General features: G+C 38.6%; 1 protein-coding gene across 6 annotated transcripts in view; it reads right to left on the bottom strand.

Annotated features, from left to right (window-relative positions):
* The window catches only part of LPGAT1 (lysophosphatidylglycerol acyltransferase 1), a 54,559-nt gene that overhangs the window by 8,606 nt on the left and 27,360 nt on the right, over positions 1–18,593 (bottom strand). For 5 of the 6 annotated variants that reach the window (XM_025165842.2, XM_015887847.3, XM_025165843.2 and 2 more), the window contains exons 6-7: positions 16,636–16,909; positions 1,703–1,732 (exon numbers count right to left, since the gene is read on the bottom strand). In XM_025165842.2, the coding sequence (XP_025021610.1) occupies positions 1,703–1,732; positions 16,636–16,909 (304 nt within the window). The remainder of the gene's footprint in view (positions 1–1,702; positions 1,733–16,635; positions 16,910–18,593) is intronic. The other variant, XM_007426867.4, reaches the window with a different exon arrangement.

Raw genomic sequence — 18,593 nt, 5'->3', positions numbered from 1 at the left:
AGTGGAGCACAGAGCAGCAGGGGACCAAAAAGATATAGATGGGGGAGAGATAGGCAGGTGGGGGGGAGTTGCAACACCCCTGCAGTCATGTGGGTGGGCTGCCAAGCACCCAAATTTTGATCACGTGACCACAGCGCTGCAACGGCTGTAACTTCATGTACGGGTCATAAGTCACTTTTTTCAGCGCATTCGTAATTTTGAACAGTCGCTGAACAAATGGTCAGTAAGCAAGGACTACCTGGATCATGGATCTTCACAAAATATTAAGTGCAGAGACAGCACACCAACAAAGGTATGCATTGTCAAGGCCATTATAATTTTGCAATTATAATGTATGCAAGCTGGACCACCAGAAAGTCTAAACAAGGAAAAATGTATGCTTTGAACCGTGATGCCAGAGAAAATAGTTGGTAATACCCTGAATTGCAAGACTTACTTCATCTAATAGCCCACTCACTGGAAGCACTAATATTGAAACTACGCTTTACATATTTTGGACACCCAATGCAAAAGCAAAAATCACCGAATGTCCAGAAAAGTTAAAGCTAATTGAAAAAAAGACCAAGAGATGGCAAGGTATCTAGCACATACCAACTGTGATGACAAGCATAAACTTACAAGAGCTCAAAAAAGCTACTACTGATGGACAATTCTAGCAAAATTATGTCCATCACGTACACTCCAATTTTTTCATGCTTAGTGATTCCAAGCTTCACTCAAAGTGTGTATGTATAAAATATTGCCAAGAAAACTGCAGGGACTAGTCCAAGCAGTTGCCAGGAGTCGACAATGACTCGAAGGCACCAAAAAAAAAAAGTGTGCGCGCATGTGTGCATATATTTCCCTTCCTCTCCAAATGCTTGTGGTATGTACAATTCTTCTATGGTGCTTTGGCTTCTTTGCCTATTTTATACTGTGCATTCATTGTTAATTCTATTCCATTCTTACTTGATGTTCAGAAACACTTCGACTTTCTTCCCCTAGGAATGATTAGAGACCTCTAATACAGGTAGTCCTCATTTAGTGATTGTCTTGGACAGTGACTATTCACAGTTACAACCGTGATGAAAAAGTAATTTTGCGACAAATGCCTGCATTTATGACGTTCACAGCGTCTCTCTCTCTCTCTCTCTCTGTTCCGTGTTCTCCATTACAGTCAGTTAGTATGCACTGTCCTGTGCCTGGCTTTTTTTTTCTCTCCCCCTGCAGAATGGAGAGATTGCCTAAACAAGCTATTCCTTCCTGAGCTGCCTTTCTCCCCAGCACAGCGCTGCCCTAAACAGTGCTAACCCCAAGTTAACAAGCTCAGCTCTGTGACCTTAATTAGTTGATTAGAAACCAGGGCTCACTTGCAGCTGCTGCCTGCAACTGATCAGAAACCCTAATCAGTTTCACACTAAAGGCTTTCTTTTGCCTCCTAAAAAGCTCAAGGCTTGCAGCTGCAAGCATGCTAGGCAAACAGCCGGTGCCAGCGCATTTGTTTCAATGTATATTCCCCATTGTTTGCCTGCTTATTCTCTTGTAATCCCTTCCTCTCCATTTGTATGTAAATACAAATGTTAATTCTGTTCCTGCTAATTATCCCAGTGCTGAGGTGAGCATTCCAAAGGCAGAGAAATAGAGAAAAAGGGCTATAAGATTTGCCCTTTTACCCAGCTTTCTCATGAGTTGAGTTCCAGAAACCTTCCCTATTTGGACTTACCTGGCTGTTTGGGGTTGTATCCTTCTGATGCTGTAAAGCAAAGGAAAGCTGAAGTAAAATCATAAGCACAGTCACGGTCACAAGATTTTTCACTTAGTGATCACTTCATTTTAAGACCGAGTTGCTGGTCCTAACGGCAGTCACTAAATGAGGATTACCTGCACTATTATCTACGCAGCATTGTTCCCATTGCTATTTAACGTTTACATAAAACTGCTAGGGAAGTTCATCCCAAAATGTGGGCTCAGTATGTAGTATGACAACCAGTTTTCTCTCTCTTTTTCATCCAAAAGTGCTTGAGATTGAGTCAATAAGGATGAATTAATTAAAACTTAATCCAGATACTACTGCAGAGAAGGGACCACCTGTCCAGGTGTCAGGTTCAGCCCAAGAACAACAACGAGGCAATCCAGTGCAGTTCTGTTCCTTTATTAGCTCGCACCTAATAGACAGAATCTCGCCAGACTAAACCTGTGTTAAAGCAACTAGTGGATATACCCCGTGAAACTCTAGGGAGGGGCCAGCCTCATCCTTTTTGTCTTCCCACACTCTTGCGGCGGGCCGAGGAGGCGCTTGCTCTGGAATGCCTCTCCCCCCTCCTGACAACCTTGAACTTCCATTCCAGTATTTTCCCCACTCATGCCATCTATTACACCAGGTCATGTTCAGCCTGTTCCAAAAAGGACTGCACTCCCTTCCAAAAATGAGACAGTTTAGAAATAATACTGGATCCATCATTATCACTAAAGGCACATGTGGCCCTGATGGTTAGGGGCGCTTTTTATCAGCTTATACTGATATACCAGTTGCACTGTTTCTAGGTCAGGATACCTCAGTTTATCTTATCTGCTAAATTTTCAACTAAATTACTACAATTTATAATATGTAGGGCTACCTGTGAAGATGGTTCAGAAATTTCAGTTAATCCAAAATTAATCCCCCCCCCCGCCCAAATTTAAACTGCCCAATATAATCTTTTGGGCTAGTGCTTCATCAGTTGTACTGGTTGCCCACTCATTTCTGGGCACCATTTTAAGATTTTGTGTAGATTTTAAAACTCTGAACAGGCTGGGGTCAAAGTACCGCAAAAACACTTCCTCCTCTACTACATACCTGCCCAGGCTCTTTGAAACACTCCTTAAGAAGCCTCTACCAACTGAAATGAGGTATTGTAGATCAGAGGTGTCAAACACAAGGCCACAACACTCCAGAATGTGGCCCAAACCAGATTAAAATGCAGCTGGATAATATTTAAGAAATAAAACAACAAAACTGTTTTTTGAGAGCCAGTTTGGTTTACTGGTTAAGGCACCAGACTAGAAAGCAGGAGACTGTGAGTTCATCCTGCCTTAGGCATGAAATCTGGCTGGGTGACTTTGGGCCAGTCACTCTCTCAGCCCAACTCACCTCACAGGGTTGCTGTTGTGAGGAAAATAGGAGGAGGAAGGATTATTAGGTATGTCACCGCCTTGAGTTATTTATAAAAAAATAATAAAGGCAAGATAAAAAAATCTAAAAAACACATATATTACATTTTAAAACTAAATAATGACAAATTTTATTGTTCTTATTTTCTTAAAAAATATTTTGGAAAAAAATCCATCTTAGAGACCATCAGTTATTGGGTGGATCAGACATTTAATAACTAAATAAATTGCTGGCACTGTATATGGGACAGGAACATTTAGTCTTGTTCTAAGATTCTTTGTTATTTTTTAAAAGAATCTGATTCATTTTACTTCAACGTCATGCTTTGATAGAGTTCATCCTTTGGTTCCTTCCTGTTATTTCAATACACCACTTCTGTAAGCTCCTTAGTAGTCTATCTCAACTTCCTGTGCCACTTTCTTCAAAATTCAATTTATCCTGACCTTGAATAATGGATAATTATATTATTTCCAGTTCATGCTACTTTTGTGTGTTTGCCTATTAAAAACACTGCCTTATTTCTATACTACTCTGTATTTTTTAAAAATCCACATACATCACTGTTTTTAAATAGTATTTTAATGCATCTTTATGTAGCATACACAGATCTAAACACATTTGCTCTCCAACACAAATTTTATTAACTTGATTGAGAACTGCAAAGCACTTTTTGCACAGCAACTGAAATCCAACATATAACTAAACTCCAGTTTGAATACTAAGTGCAGGTATAGCCAGGTGAATTCCTCAACAGTTTGAGGAAATGAGTTTGGACAACTTTCAGGCAGAGAAGTGGGTATGAACAAAATAGTTTCATTCCTAAAATTGATATTTTCATGAATATTCTGTCATAACATGAGTATAGTTAATTTCAGATACTTCACTACTGGAAGTACCAGTAGTGTACTATATAGATAAAGCCTGATGTATCTGGGAGGATAAAGCATGTTAATAAAAGTGGTTTAATGCCTTAGTGACAAGTACAAAATCACTTATACTTATAATTCAGGATATATTAATCCCCTTTAACATGACTCCCTTTGTTCTAGTTGAGAGAGAATTGATCATCTGTATCATTATTCAGGCTTCATAGTCTTATGTAATACTGCTGAGCAAGATTTATAGGACTCTCTGCCTCAAGACACTATGGTTTCTAATCAAAGTAACATACAGATAAGCAAGCAGCAAATTTTACTTTGTTTCTGCTCCTTTGGGATTCACGTATCATCTTACAAAATTAGGGTCAAGCTTCTTTTGGCAGATACTAGAACTAAAAATCATACTAAAAGGAATTAAGTGACCCAAATTTCTGATAAGTAAATTTATTTCAAGAACTGTAGAAGCTGTTAAAAAAGAGCTGTCTGGGATAACATGCAAGCTATATTTATAGTGAATTCAAATTTTAATCTTTGCAACTATTTCTTCTGCCCACATACAAGTACACCTCACTTCATATGGCATCTTAGAAGGCATCTGATGAAGTAAGCTATAGCTCACAACAGCTTAGGACTTTTAATAAAACGTGTTAGTCTGAAAACGTGTTACCACACAAAATAGTTTTTGGCTATTATAAACTAACAAGTCCCCCACAATGTCTACCTGTCCCTTGTCAGAGTAATGCAACTGGCTTGGTTTCAGGTTGTTTGCTTGAATAAACTCTCACAACCAAGGAAATTCCAATGCTCGTGAAAATTTGATGTTATGACATTTCAAAACTCTGAGAAGCTGTTTCACATGAACAATTTTCTATATAGTTTGTGATGTCTCTCTTCATATAAGATTGCCTTGTGGTTAAAACCATCAACTGAGGCACTGTCCTGAGGATCCCTGGCTGGTGATGATAAAGGGAAGAACTTTTTTGGCTACGATGCCTAAGCTATAGAATGCCATCTAAAAGGAGTCTCATCTAGCTTTTCATTGCTAAATGAGGACCTTTTTGAATGTAATCACAGATGCTTTTGTTGAACTTGATTCTATTTGATGTGCTCCTTTTATGCTCATGTTCTTATATTTCACTGAACTGAATACTTTAAACCAGGAACTGGTAACCTCTAGGGTTGAAAGAACCACAAATGATATTGGATAGTATATTGTGGATCCTTATATGCTTGTTCACTTTTTACATTTTTAATATCCATAAACAGTCAGGAAGGGTATGAATAACTGAAGTAGCACAAATCAGGGGAACACACGCAAAGCTTTTCCCTCCTCACACAGATCTTGATGCAGCTAAGACTGTTATGTAGATTTTAAAAACTAAATTTAAAAACTGAGCTGACTGAGTTGATCCTTCTCCTGATTTTGTTAGAGCATCTGCACTTTCTATTCTTATTGTCTGTAGTTTTGGGGTGAGGTTGTTTTATTGTTTATAATTTTATTAATTTTTTATTTGGTTTTCTACTTTATGTAAGCCACTGAGAGTCTCTGGATTGCAGCAGGGTAGAAATGTGATGACAGACAGACCAACTTTCCCATATGCCAGTCCCTCCCAATTTATGAATATTGGAACTGCTACTGATTTTCTGAAAGCTTCTGTTCCTGGCAGTGTCCAATGACCATATGCCTATTCAATACAAAAGCCAATGCTGGACACTCTGAGAGGCTGTGGCTGCTGCGTGTTACAGAAACAGGGCCTTTCAAAATGTTGGCAGTGGGCAGCAGCTCAATAATAAATTAGAAGGAGGCAGACAATTATGGGTACTTGTGGAGAAATTCATTAAAACACAATGAAGGGTCACATGGGATTACCGACTCTAATTTAAGCATTATAACTTCCTTAGAAGCTTTTCAATTTTTTTAAAAAAATAGTTAACACTACTCCTGCCACTTCACATAAATGGATTCCAATATTGTTGGTTCCATGCCAGAAGAATGGGTGGACATTTGCAGATCAAATTATAACAGCACTTCCAAACATCAGTAATATGCTTCCAAAGATGATCATCCTTATGTTCACTATAGTAGAATTATCATAATCTACCTACTTTAGCTCCCAACAGTGGTAACTCCAATAGCTCCAAGGAAGGCCACTGCTAGCACAGAACATTTTAAATAGCATTAGTAGGCACATTAAGGGCATAAAGTAAGGGTGTGTGGTGTGAAAGAGGGTGAAAGTGTGCTGGGAAAAATGCTTGATGTTTAGGAGGAAAAAGTGATTCCAGGTAAATGCAGCATGGCAGTAAGAAAATTAAAGTTTATATGTTTTTATATTATATTCTTTTTTCCCCTCATTTTTAATCATTGTAGTTGCCCAGAATCATGTATTTGAGATGGGTGATTATATAAATTGAATAGACAGACAAGCAAACTCAGAAGTCTATATTGGCTGAAATCAGGAAAAGAAACACTGAGATTTACTACATAAATTAAGGTTGGGGAAGGTTTTTTGGGGGGTCCCCTTGAGTCAATGTTGACTTCTGACAACTGCCTAGACTAGTCCCTGCAACGCTCTTGGCAAGATTTTTTGGATTTGCCATTGCCTTCTTCCTACAGCTGAGTGAGAATGACCGTCCCAAGGTCAGCCAGCTGGATTTGTGCCTAAGGTGGGATTAGAACTCAAAGTCTCCCAGTTTCTAACCTGGTGACTTAACCACTACACCAAACTGGCTCTTAAGATTAAAATAGGCAACTTCAAAATAATCTGATCAATTTTTATGTGGCTTTCTCTTATCGAGAGAACCTTTTTTGTTTGTGTCTAAGCACATGCTCAAATATAACCTATATAAGGTGATTCTAAATTTAACCAAATAAAGTTAAAACATGGTCCTTGTTTGATTAACTATGTAATCTGTACGTAAGATGCTTAGTTCAGGTGATAGCAGACAGAATCCCAAAATGCTAATCAAGCCATGAACATATCATGAACTACTCCAGAATAGCTTTAATCCAAAATAGCACTGCAGTGACTCTCTGCCAAAAGAGATGATGCAGGCAAAGGACCAAAATAATTCCAAGCCACATCTTAGTATCTCTGGTTTGTCTAGTTCAACCACAGACACCTTGTACAGCCAAGCTCTTTTGAGATTTACTTAATAAAAAGACCATTTCTTTTTTTTACAATACACGATTATTGAAGAGTTCACTAGATTCAATGGTCAGCAGCCATATCAACTTTTCAAATTACTGTAGGGGCCACTGCTCTGGATTAATTCAGGCTGCCAGTTCTCATTGTCTTCATCAAGAATCCATGGCTAAAGAAACAAGCCATATTATAAAGATAGTAACTCTTATAATTCTGCCCTGCTTTCTGATTTTTAGCCAGAAGAAAGGAAAGGAATTACTATTAGACTTATCGCAAATCTATTCATGATAAAAAACAGTAGCCACACAGAAACTGATTTTATTCCTCTGCCTGATTTGACTTAAAGAAATAAGAAACACATCATTAACATAATCAGTGCTCCCCTTTTCTTTTCACAGAAAAGAAACCTTATGTGGCCTTGCATAGAGGTACGATGGAAGGAACATGGAGTTGATTTAAGCTGCCTTAAACCAGCTAATTTATTGATATAGCTCACCTTCTATTTTGAGAGGCAGTGGTTCCCCAGGACTTCACACAGGGCTTATTCAAAGATAATCCAGGGTGAATGCATATAATACAACCCTTAACTTCAGTCCTTCCCCAAGGCTGCAGTTTTAAATATGGCTGCTATTATTTGCTGAAAGCCAGAGATAGCCTGAATAAGATATGCCTTGCTATAACCAAAATCACCTTGTCAAAAGAATATTGTAATAATTAGGAAATATGAGTAAGGTTATTCAGAGATGAACTGTAATTTCCATCTGTTATAAAAGTTCAAGGTAATGCCAAACTGCAAGGCTGTTGCCCAAACCAATTTACATGACTCTTTTTGATTATATGCCATCAAGTCATTATCAATTCTTAGCATTCACATAGATAGGCCTTCTCAGGATGATCTGTGCCTATCCTGGCCCTTCAAATCTTCCAGTGGTGCACCCATTGCCAGTGTAATTGAGTCCATCCACCTTGCTGCTGGTCATCCTCTTCTCTTTCCCAACTTTTCCCAACATTAGGACTTCTCAAGGGACCTGAATCTTTGCGTAATGTGTCCAAAATACAATTATTTGAACCTGGTCATTTGTGTCTGAAGTGAGAACTCTGAATTGATTTGTTCTAGGATCCATTTGATTTCTTGGGTATCCAATAGGGAGCCTTCTCCAAGACCTAAGTCAAAAGCATCAATACATTTTCTACCTTGCTTCTTCAACTCCAACTTTCGCTTCCAGAGTATCTTAGGGAAAACCATTGCCTGCAGGTTTTTGATCTTTTTAGGTAGAGACATGTCATAATATCTGAATATATTTTCAAAAATCTTCATTGCTACCCTGCCAAATGCTCATTTGTGGCATACTTTTTGACTGCTGCTTCCTTTACTACTGATAGTCAATCCTAAAAGACAGAAATTATCCAACATTTCGATATCATCATCAGTTCTATGACTGGTTGCTACAGTGGGGCAAAAAAGTATTTAGTCAGCCACCAATTGTGCAAGTTCTCCCACTTAAAAAGATGAGAGAGGCCTGTAATTTTCATCATAGGTATACCTCAACTATGAGAGACAAAATGGGGGGAAAAATCCAGAAAATCAGAGTCTGATTTTTAAAGAATTTATTTGCAAATCATGGTGGAAAATAAGTATTTGGTCAATATCAAAAGTTCATCTCAATACTTTGTTATATATCCTTTGTTGGCAATGACAGAGGTCAAACGTTTTCTGTAAGTCTTCACAAGGTTTTCACACACTGTTGCTGGCATTTTGGCCCATTCCTCCATGCAGATCTCCTCTAGAGCAGTGATGTTTTGGGGCTGTCACTGGGCAACACGGACTTTCAACTCCATCGAAAGGTTTTCCATGGGGTTGAGATCTGGAGACTGGCTAGGCCACTCCAGGACCTTGAAATGCTTCTTACGAAGCCACTCCTTCGTTGCCCGGGCAGTGTGTTTGGGATCACTGTCATGCTGAAAGACCCAGCCACGTTTCATCTTCAATGCCCTTGCTGATGGAAGGAGGTGTTCACTCAAAATCTCACAATACACGGCCCCATTCATTCTTTCCTTTACACGGATGAGTCGTCCTGGCCCCTTTGTAGAAAAACAGCCCCAAAGCATGATGTTTCCACCCCCATGCTTCACAGTAGGTATGGTGTTCTTTGGATGCAACTCAGCATTCTCTCTCCTCCAAACACGACGAGTTGAGTTTAGACCAAAATGTTCTACTTTGGTTTCATCTGACCATATGACATTCTCCCAATCCTCTTCTGGATCATCCAAATGCTCTCTAGCAAACTTCAGACAGGCCCAGACATGTACTGGCTTAAGCAGGGGGACACATCTGGCACTGCAGGATTTGAGTCCCTGGCAGCATAGTGTGTTACTGATGGTAGCCTTTGTTACTTTGGTCCCAGCTCTCTGCAGGTCATTCACTAGGTCCCCCCGTGTGGTTCTGGGATTTTTGCTCACCGTTCTTGTGATCATTTTGACCCCACGGGGTGAGATCTTGCATGGAGCCCCAGATCAAGGGAGATTATCAGTGGTCTTGTATGTCTTCCATTTTCTAATTATTGCTCCCACAGTTGATTTCTTCACACCAAGCTGCTTGCCTATTGCAGATTCAGTCTTCCCAGCCTGGGGCAGGTCTACAATTTTGTTTCTGGTGTCCTTCGACAGCTCTTTGGTCTTGGCCATAGTGGAGTTTGGAGTGTGACTGTTTGAGGTTGTGGACAGGTGTCTTTTATACTGATAACAAGGTCAAACAAGTGCCATTACTACAGGTAACGAGTAGAGGACAGAGGAGCCTCTTAAAGAAGTAGTTACAGGTCTGTGAGAGCCAGACATCTTGCTTGTTTGTAGGTGACCAAATACTTATTTTCCACCATGATTTGCAAATAAATTCTTTAAAAATCAGACAATGTGATTTTCTGGATTTTTTCCCCCATTTTGTCTCTCATAGTTGAGGTATACCTATGATGAAAATTACAGGCCTCTCTCATCTTTTTAAGTGGGAGAACTTGCACAATTGGTGGCTGACTAAATACTTTTTTGCCCCACTGTATAACTGTTGTCATCAGTTTGGTCTTCTTTATAATGAATCATAATCCCATTTTTTCACTGTGCTCCTTGACTTGCATTACTACAGCTTCCAGATCATCTGCATTTTCAACTATCATAGTATCATCAACATAGCAGTTACTGATGTTTCTTCCTCCAATTTCAAAACTACACTCATCTTCTTCCGATCCAGCCTCCTTCAACATATTTTCAGCATATAAACTGAATAAATAAACCTTGTCTCACTCCTTTGCCAACTTGGACTCCTTTTATTTTATCATGTTCTGTCTGGATTGTGGGTTCCTGACCTGTATATAGGTTTTGCATGAGGATAATGAGATGTTCTGAGATGTTCATTTTCCTAAGGACATTCCACAACTTGACATGGTCACATAATCAAAGGCCTTTCCATAATCAATGAAATACATATTTGTGAGGGTTCTTTACTTTCCAAGAACTGGACACACCACAGCATAGCTGAGCTATACACAATGCTTTATTGTAACCCCTACAACAGGTTATTGCTCTGGGTTAACTTTCCAGACTTGCAAGTTGCTGTTGCTACATAAATACATCTTTAATACTCAGTCTTTTATATTCAGTCTTTTAATACTCAGTCCAAACAAAAGTCTCAAAGTCTATAAAGCAGCATACAACCTTTGCCTTTTTCCAAAAGTTCTTGCACTAGTTGGGATGAGGTGCTGCTGTCTCAGTGTAGTTCTTTTCTACTTGCTGCCAAGCTCCAGGCCAAGCTCCAAGATCTGCTCTTAAGCAGTGCTGCTTCTAAGCACTCCAGTCGAGCTCCCAAGCCAAGCTCCAGGTAGGAATCCCACCAGGATATGCTGCTTACTGTAGCTTGTGGTCCTGGCATTTGACTGATAGTCCTCTGTAATAGCTGCCAATCTCCAGATGTCACCTCCGCTTCCCCGTCTGTTTACCACTTTCGTATCTCCTTTCTTCCTACACACACACACACACTGTCTTAGGGTTTGCTTTTGTAAGCTAAGGGCCTGGGTGGGATGAGGCTGCTTCTGGATGCTCTGGATATTGGCACATCCTTGAAAACACCAGGGTGTTGCTCAATTATTACAGGTAGCTAGAACAATGGCATGGATGCTTGTGAGTAAAGTTGTGAGTGAATGAATGAATGTATGAAGGAAATGGGGTGGAAAGTGTTTCTGCCTGGCTGCAGCTACTTTTCCCAAGTGCAGACAGCAATCCCAACTTCACTTCCTCACAATATTGAGTTCTTTTTGGTATCCTTTGGCTTTCTCAATTATCCAGCATTTACCAGCAATAATGTGCTTTTGCTTCAAGCCTTTTCGAACGTCTGGCATCTCCCTTTCCATGTTGAGCTCTAAGCTGCATTGAATGATCCTAAGCTGTATTTTGCTAAATTAAGGATATTGTACGGTAACTTACACATTCTGTAAGTCTCTTTTCTTTGGTATTGGTATGTAGACTAACCTCTTTCAATCTGTTGGCCACTATGTTTTTCTCCAGATTTGGTGCCTTAAGTTTGGTTAGAACTTTTACTAATTCTTCTTCTGTTGCTTGCCATATTTCTGTAGATATTCCATTAATTGCTGCAGCTTTCCACTGTTGTTCTTTAGCATACCAGTTCAAGGTTGAAACCTGAGTCTGGAGATGGTTTGAAGTCTTTCCTTGCCTTTCTATGTCTATTCCTATTTTCAGTGTTTACAGATGTTGTTTTAATACTGCTTCTTGTCTCTTCTAACCAGTCTCTGAAATTCTTTGTTAAGTTCTTTCCTGATCTTTGTCTTTTTTGGCTTTGGTTTCTCTTCTTGGCAATTTCCACCATTTCTTCTGACATCCAGTTTGTTTTCTTCTGCTTCTTGATCTTTTTACACTTATCCTTAACAACTTCTTTATTTCATTCCACAGTTCCTTTGGTTTCCTATCAATGAGCCTCAGGACTTCAAAGCAATTCCTGAAGTTCTCCTTGAAAATGCTGGGAATATGCTCAATATCATAGTACAGAATTGGGTTGACTTTATTATTCCACTTTAGCTTGATTTGGAACTTGCACATGAACTGTTTGTGATATAGTCAATTTGATTTCTGTGTACTCTGGTGATATAGGCATCATTTTGGTTGCTTGAAGACTGTGTTAGCAATGATGAAATCATTGGATTAGTAGAAAGTGGTAAGTAATTTTCCTGCTTCACTTCTGTTTCCTAGGCCATACAGACCAACTAAGTTTTCCTTCTTACCATTTCCAACTTTGGCATTCCAGTCTCCAACCATAAGCAGCACATTTTGTTTGCATGTTCTGTTGATTTCAGATTGATCTTGACCATAAAACTAATCAACCTCCTCTTCTTCTGCATCAGTGGTGGATAATCATCATGTGAAAGAGTTGTCTGCAAAATCTAATTGATATTATCTGGTCACTGAATGCACTTTACCTAAGTATTGTCTTTGCTATATCTTTCCTGATATGAAAGCAACACAACTTCTTTTATGTTTTTCATTTCCTGAGTAGTTAGCAGTATGACTTTCCATGTTCCCACTAAAAATCTGTCTGTGCAGCTTTGGATTTTCTTTTCCTGCATGGCAACATCTGCAACTAGATGTCTAGAAAGCTTTAATCTAGCCACGTCATAAAAAACATTAGTACTCTGAAAGATCCTCAGCTCTTCCTCAGTAGCATTTTGAGTGCCATCAGACTGAGTGGCCCATCATCCAGCACTATATCATCAATCACTTTACCTTGTCTATCGGTGTGGTTTTCTTGTTAAAATACAGGAGTAGTTTACCATCTGCCTTCTCCCGCATAATATGAAATGATGCCTTTGCTGTTGTCACCAAAGTGATCATTAACCCCCAGCATCTTCCTATATTGCTGCTGCTTGATATAGGCACCTGCTTGCTTTAGCTGGGCAGCTAGGATAACTTTCACATCTTGAGTGACCTGCTAGGAATATATACTCTTGGTGTACACTCCTAGACTTCTTCACTCATCCTTCCCAGGAACACCTCCCCTCCCTGCTATGATGAGGCAGCACAGTAGGACTTGAGGGGGATATGATTAAGTATTATTAAATATGGTGATGCACCAATAGTATAAAGACACTGCCAACATTGCAAGCATCTTTCCTAATATTTGCCATACAGATATGTCAATGAATATGGCAGATAAAATCCAGAAAGAGGTTAATTAGAGTTTCAGGAAAGAGCACAGTAATGGGCTACCTATTCAAAAAGCTATAGACAAGAATGATATAATATTACATGAAACTATAATGAAAGCATAATATTATGACAGCAAAAAACTGGGCAAAGAATTATAAACTTGGGCTGGGTAAGGTTTCTATGACTACTGCTGCTTCCATAGTAATACCTAAAAAGTAGCATATAGTATTTAGGTACCATAAAAACACCATGGTCTCTGACAGACAATTAAACCTTAAACCACTAAACTATTTCCATCTTGTAGAAGACTCCTTTGGCTCTTGAAATACCACTTCATGGTGATAGTAGGGGACTCAGGGATACCAGAGATACCCAATTCTGATGATACTAGAGAAATAACTAAGTTTTCTCTGTAGCAGTTATGATAGGTTTCAGATATAATCCCAGCCTGTAGAGAACCTATAGTTTTGAATCTTAATCTAATGACATCTCAGGAAAAAGAAAAAAGATAAGCACTTATATTTACTTTTCAGACAGGTGTTCCACAGGAAAAACTATAGATGAAAGAAAATCTCAGCTAAGTTACTTAAAGAAAATACAGATGTGTTTATACTTCAGAGACTGCTCCTAATAAAAGTTTTACAGTTTTCAATGCTGTTCCTCTTGAGAATACTCCAAGTTTTTGCTTCCTCTGAAAGCAAGCAAATTAGCCTATAGAGAATTGAATGGAAACCCTGCAGAGTGCAGGATGCATGTATCTATTTCTCTGAAAAGGTCGTTTTTCCCTCTTGGCTTCTTGCAGTGAGAGGCTGCCAAGTACAGTAGTTTACGTTTCTGAATACACCATGAAGCAGAGTTGCTTTCACTCAGTGTCAATACAAATTCTCACAATACTGAGTCCAATAAAAAAGAAAGAATGGAAGGAAAATTTTGCAATGCTAACTGAAGTATAATTGCAATTCAAATATATTTTGAGCCACACAGTGTATATGCAGGAACTAAATAGAAAATGATTATGAACATGCACACTTTTTGGGTGGGGGTTGAATAATACATCTGAGTACCATCACTATCAACTGCTTATCACAGAGCCTTTGGGAGACAGAAAAAAATAAGTGCATTATTTATTATACCCAAAAAGGAATATTGTTTTGCAACCACCTACTAAATTGACTTACATGATAGTCTATATACATGTCATGAAGTCTGTGATTCAACTAAGCTTCTACATTTTAATATTAAAAATCTACAGAAATTATGAACATAGAAGCAACAAATGACCAAACTAGTAGCATCACACCCTGTACTGTATATGAGCTCCACAAAAGCCATTAATTTAAAAAATGGCAATATAAATTAAATAGTATCCAAGACTGGAAAGTTGTCAGATTAAATGAACTCTTGGTTTGATCTTCACATAAATGTTCTTGTCTAACTTTCCCCTAAAAATAGCCTGCTTGTTGAACAAATTTGAAAACTCTGTTATTATTTGGTCCAACTAAAAGTATAGTCTCACTTGGTCTGGGATTGTTCTTTCTATAGGACCAGTACAGCACTTAAAAGCAATGCCAATGGATTGGTTTTCAAAAAACTCAAAGCACATGAATCCTATCTAATTTTTAAAAACTAAGCAATGTATTTATTACAGGTTCTACGTTAGAATCTCTGTAGTAGCTGAAATATATATTGTTTACCAGTGCAGATAGGATCAAAGTTTGCCACAAAATACCTAAGAAAGACATTCACAAGTAGTTATTTTAATGATGGTTTGCACTGAGAATCATATAGGAGTCCACAGAAATGGATGATCACTTGAACCTGAAAAACTGATCCCAGAACTGAGACCTGACATTTTGGTGTGTTGGGCCCTGGTTGTCATAAGCTCTGATTGAGGCTTGATTAAATGAAAGCCACTATATGAAGAATTGAGGCTACCACTGGCTGGATCCCTTCTTCCTACTTTAATCACAGAAGATGCATCAAGTAATTTTATTTCTGGGCAGCTGAGTTGACTCTGCACAAGAGACTAAAATGGTCTGAATAGAGTCTATGTTCTGCAAGTTTGCCATTCAACCTCCAGTTGTGTAGATGCAATTAGCTCTAGGTGAATACGAACCCCTCAACTGACTAAATCTGATCTAGATGGAAGACTTTTTATGGTGGCCTAGTAAGTGGGAGTATTCAGATCTTCTGGTATCTGAGTAACAGAAGGAAAAACCAAAGGAGGAATGCTAGCATTTGCACCAGATACTTTGGGTGTGGTCTCTAATGATAGATTTTGCAGGAGCTAGGCAAGATGGTTCTTCTTCTTTTGGTAATTCCCATTTGGGCAACCAGGTTCCCTGGTGGCAAAAGACTCACTCTATAAGACCCCATGGAATTGCAACAGCCCTGAGACAGGAAGGGAATTTGTTAGCACAGATCACCTGCCTTATTGAATGGTAAAAGTCTCAGTGGAAATTGGGCCTGTTAACTATCAGGGAAGATCAGTAGGTCTAGTGCTTCCACCTATTAACTTCCTCCATTGCCTCCACTCCCCAGAAGGATTGAGAATGATCTTTCACCTAAGGAAACTGCATAACCGACTTCTATTATGCTGCAGCTGCTGAAGGTGGTCCCTGAGGAAAGCTACATGGAGAACTGCCTTGATAGGTAACCACATATTCTGGTGAAGATACTATTCAGATTCCCAATCCATGAAAGGTCACCTGGTGTAGATAGTAAAGAAGATGACCTTGATGGAAATATGCAAGAACCGTTACCTAGGCAAACAAAGCTGAAATACTTTTCAAGTCCAGAGTAATGAGATAACATTTGGAAGCAGCTCAGGCAGACACCTCCCTAATTCACTGAAGTATAAAACGGAGAGGAGGTACAGCACAATCAGACTTGCAAGATTCTGTTAATATAGCCAATCTCAGTAAAGATAGTTTTCAGCCTTCCTGTGGAGTTGATTTCCTGGCCTGGGGCTGAGTTCCCATCTGTCAGAAACCTTTCCTGAAGTACCCAAGCAACTACTCAAGCCTTCAGAGGTCATAGCAGTAAAGGAAATTAAAAGAAATTAAAAGAAAAAGAACTAGAAATCGATTTGGTACAGCTTAAGAGTGTTGCACAGCTTTGTGTGTTAAATGTATAGCATACCACAATGCTAACTTGGAAATTAATAAAATTGTTATATAACAAATTATACATGCAATACAGTACAGGATGAAACCTCAGACTACTTTTAAGATTCTAACCAGGTGGCAATTGTTTCATAAATATTCAAAACGTTCCATACCTGATACAGCAATTTTTTCACCTGCCAAAGTTCCATTTTCTTGCTGAGCTACCAGATCTTTCAGTATAACTTGCATGGCTCCCAGTCTTGGCAGTGTAACATGTGTAAGAAATGGCAAATTGTTTTTCTTGGCAAACCCCTGACTGGTTTCTCTTCTTTTTCTAAGAAAACCACCTTCTGGAAACAATACAATCCACTTGCGATCACGGCTCCTGTAATATTTTTCTAGATGTTCATGGAGAAGCACAAGCTGCTGGTCACGATAAGCTTTTCCCTAAAATGGAAATGACGAAGAGCATACTAACTAAAATGTCAGAATAATGTCTACTTTCCCATCCAAATTAGTTATTATTTACTCAAAGAAAAACTCTAAACCAAGTTGTTTCAGTTAATTATGAATTTAGAAAATAAAAAAGGGAAACATGAAAGTAATGTTATAATCACAATATTTTTACAAGACTTAGGCTTCCTTTATCAACAGCTAGGTTCATACATTGCCCCAAGCCACAATATACTTTGTCTGATTATAGCTTAGTACTGTATGATGTGGGAACCAAGCTCATATGGCTTTTTAAACTATAAAATAAGCCATGGCTTACTGCATTGAATGATCTCATACAAAGTGTTTGGTTTAAGAGTATTATTAGAAATCAGATACAAAGGTAAATCATGGAGTTGTCCAGTATTTAAGTAAGAAGACATTCATATTTTTTGTAGTTTACAAACAAAACTATACACACCAACTTCCATGCTTCACTGAAAGAACAAGGAATGATAAAAGAACAATACCATTCACAGAAGTGAAAGAAAGATAGCTTTAATTCTGTTGTCAAGTTTAAGTGCTGGTCATGACCTAGAGAGCCCTTTATGGTTTGACACCAAGTTACCTTCAAGACCACAGTCATCCACTAGAATTGGCCTGATCAAGTTGATCTCACTGAGAAAAGCAGTTGGTAGTTCTCCACTTTGGGGAATGGGGGAGGAGGGGGAGAAACCTCAGAAGTGCTGCTTCTGCCACTAGAGATTAGGCTAGCTCTTATTTGAATTGCCTTCCAGAAGCATCTAAAAACAGAACTCTTCCAGAGCGTGTTTGGGATGTGGCATCAGGGATTTTTATTTATTCTACATGTTTTTGGTGTTTTCTATTTTTAATTCTGACTGTGTATTAACTGTTGCACTCCCATAAAGCACTGAGAGTCTTGTGGGCCGGTGGTGGGGCATAAATGAAATTAAAAAAAAATAAACGAACAAACATCAAGATAGGAGTGTATGGGCAACAGAGAGAGAGAGAGAGAATGCAATCCTATTCTGGCTCTAGGAAGTATGTACACGGGTAAGGACATCATTCATAGGGGAGACAGACAGATATAAAATCACTAGCAGGCAGTATAATTATATTTTATTTTATTTTCAGTGTGGTAAGCACTATGTTTAGTAAAAAAAAAAAGTGATTTATACAAATTATGCAAATTTAAAATTATCTTTGCTTGCATTTTTCTAAGTTTCCTAGCAATAAGGTCAAATCAACAGCTGAGCAGGGGTCAAATCACTTCTTGCAAAGTACCCTATTTCTGCAGATGATCTTCCATACATGTATAAAACACTGGGTTTAAGCATGAACCTTCAGTTTTAAGAAATAATTCTCTCCCATCCTAACCCTAGAAAAGGGCATCCAAAAGCTGAAAAAGCATCATAATTGATGCCTGGAAATTAAGAGGTGAGCTTTGTGTAAAAAAGCTAATTCTTTTAATCTTATTTAAAAAATAAAAATTAAAAGGGAAAAAGTGAACCTAGATTGTAAGTGAATCTGTCCATGTGGCTAAAGCCAATCTGATCAGCTTTATCATTCAACAAACCTGATCATATGCTAATCTGGTTAAAAGTAAGCTTCCCAGCCAACAGGCAATCAAGTTAAAATTAAATACTTGTGAATTAATAATCCCTCCATTTCTCCCTGT

The sequence above is a fragment of the Python bivittatus genome, unplaced genomic scaffold, assembly GCF_059951505.1.
Source record: "Python bivittatus isolate LINGU-HERP-01145 unplaced genomic scaffold, Pbiv_v1 ctg000020_np1212, whole genome shotgun sequence".
NCBI classification, from domain to species: domain Eukaryota; kingdom Metazoa; phylum Chordata; class Lepidosauria; order Squamata; family Pythonidae; genus Python; species Python bivittatus.
The sequence above is the reverse complement of the archived record's forward strand: the minus strand, read 5'-3'. Positions and strand labels throughout refer to the sequence as shown.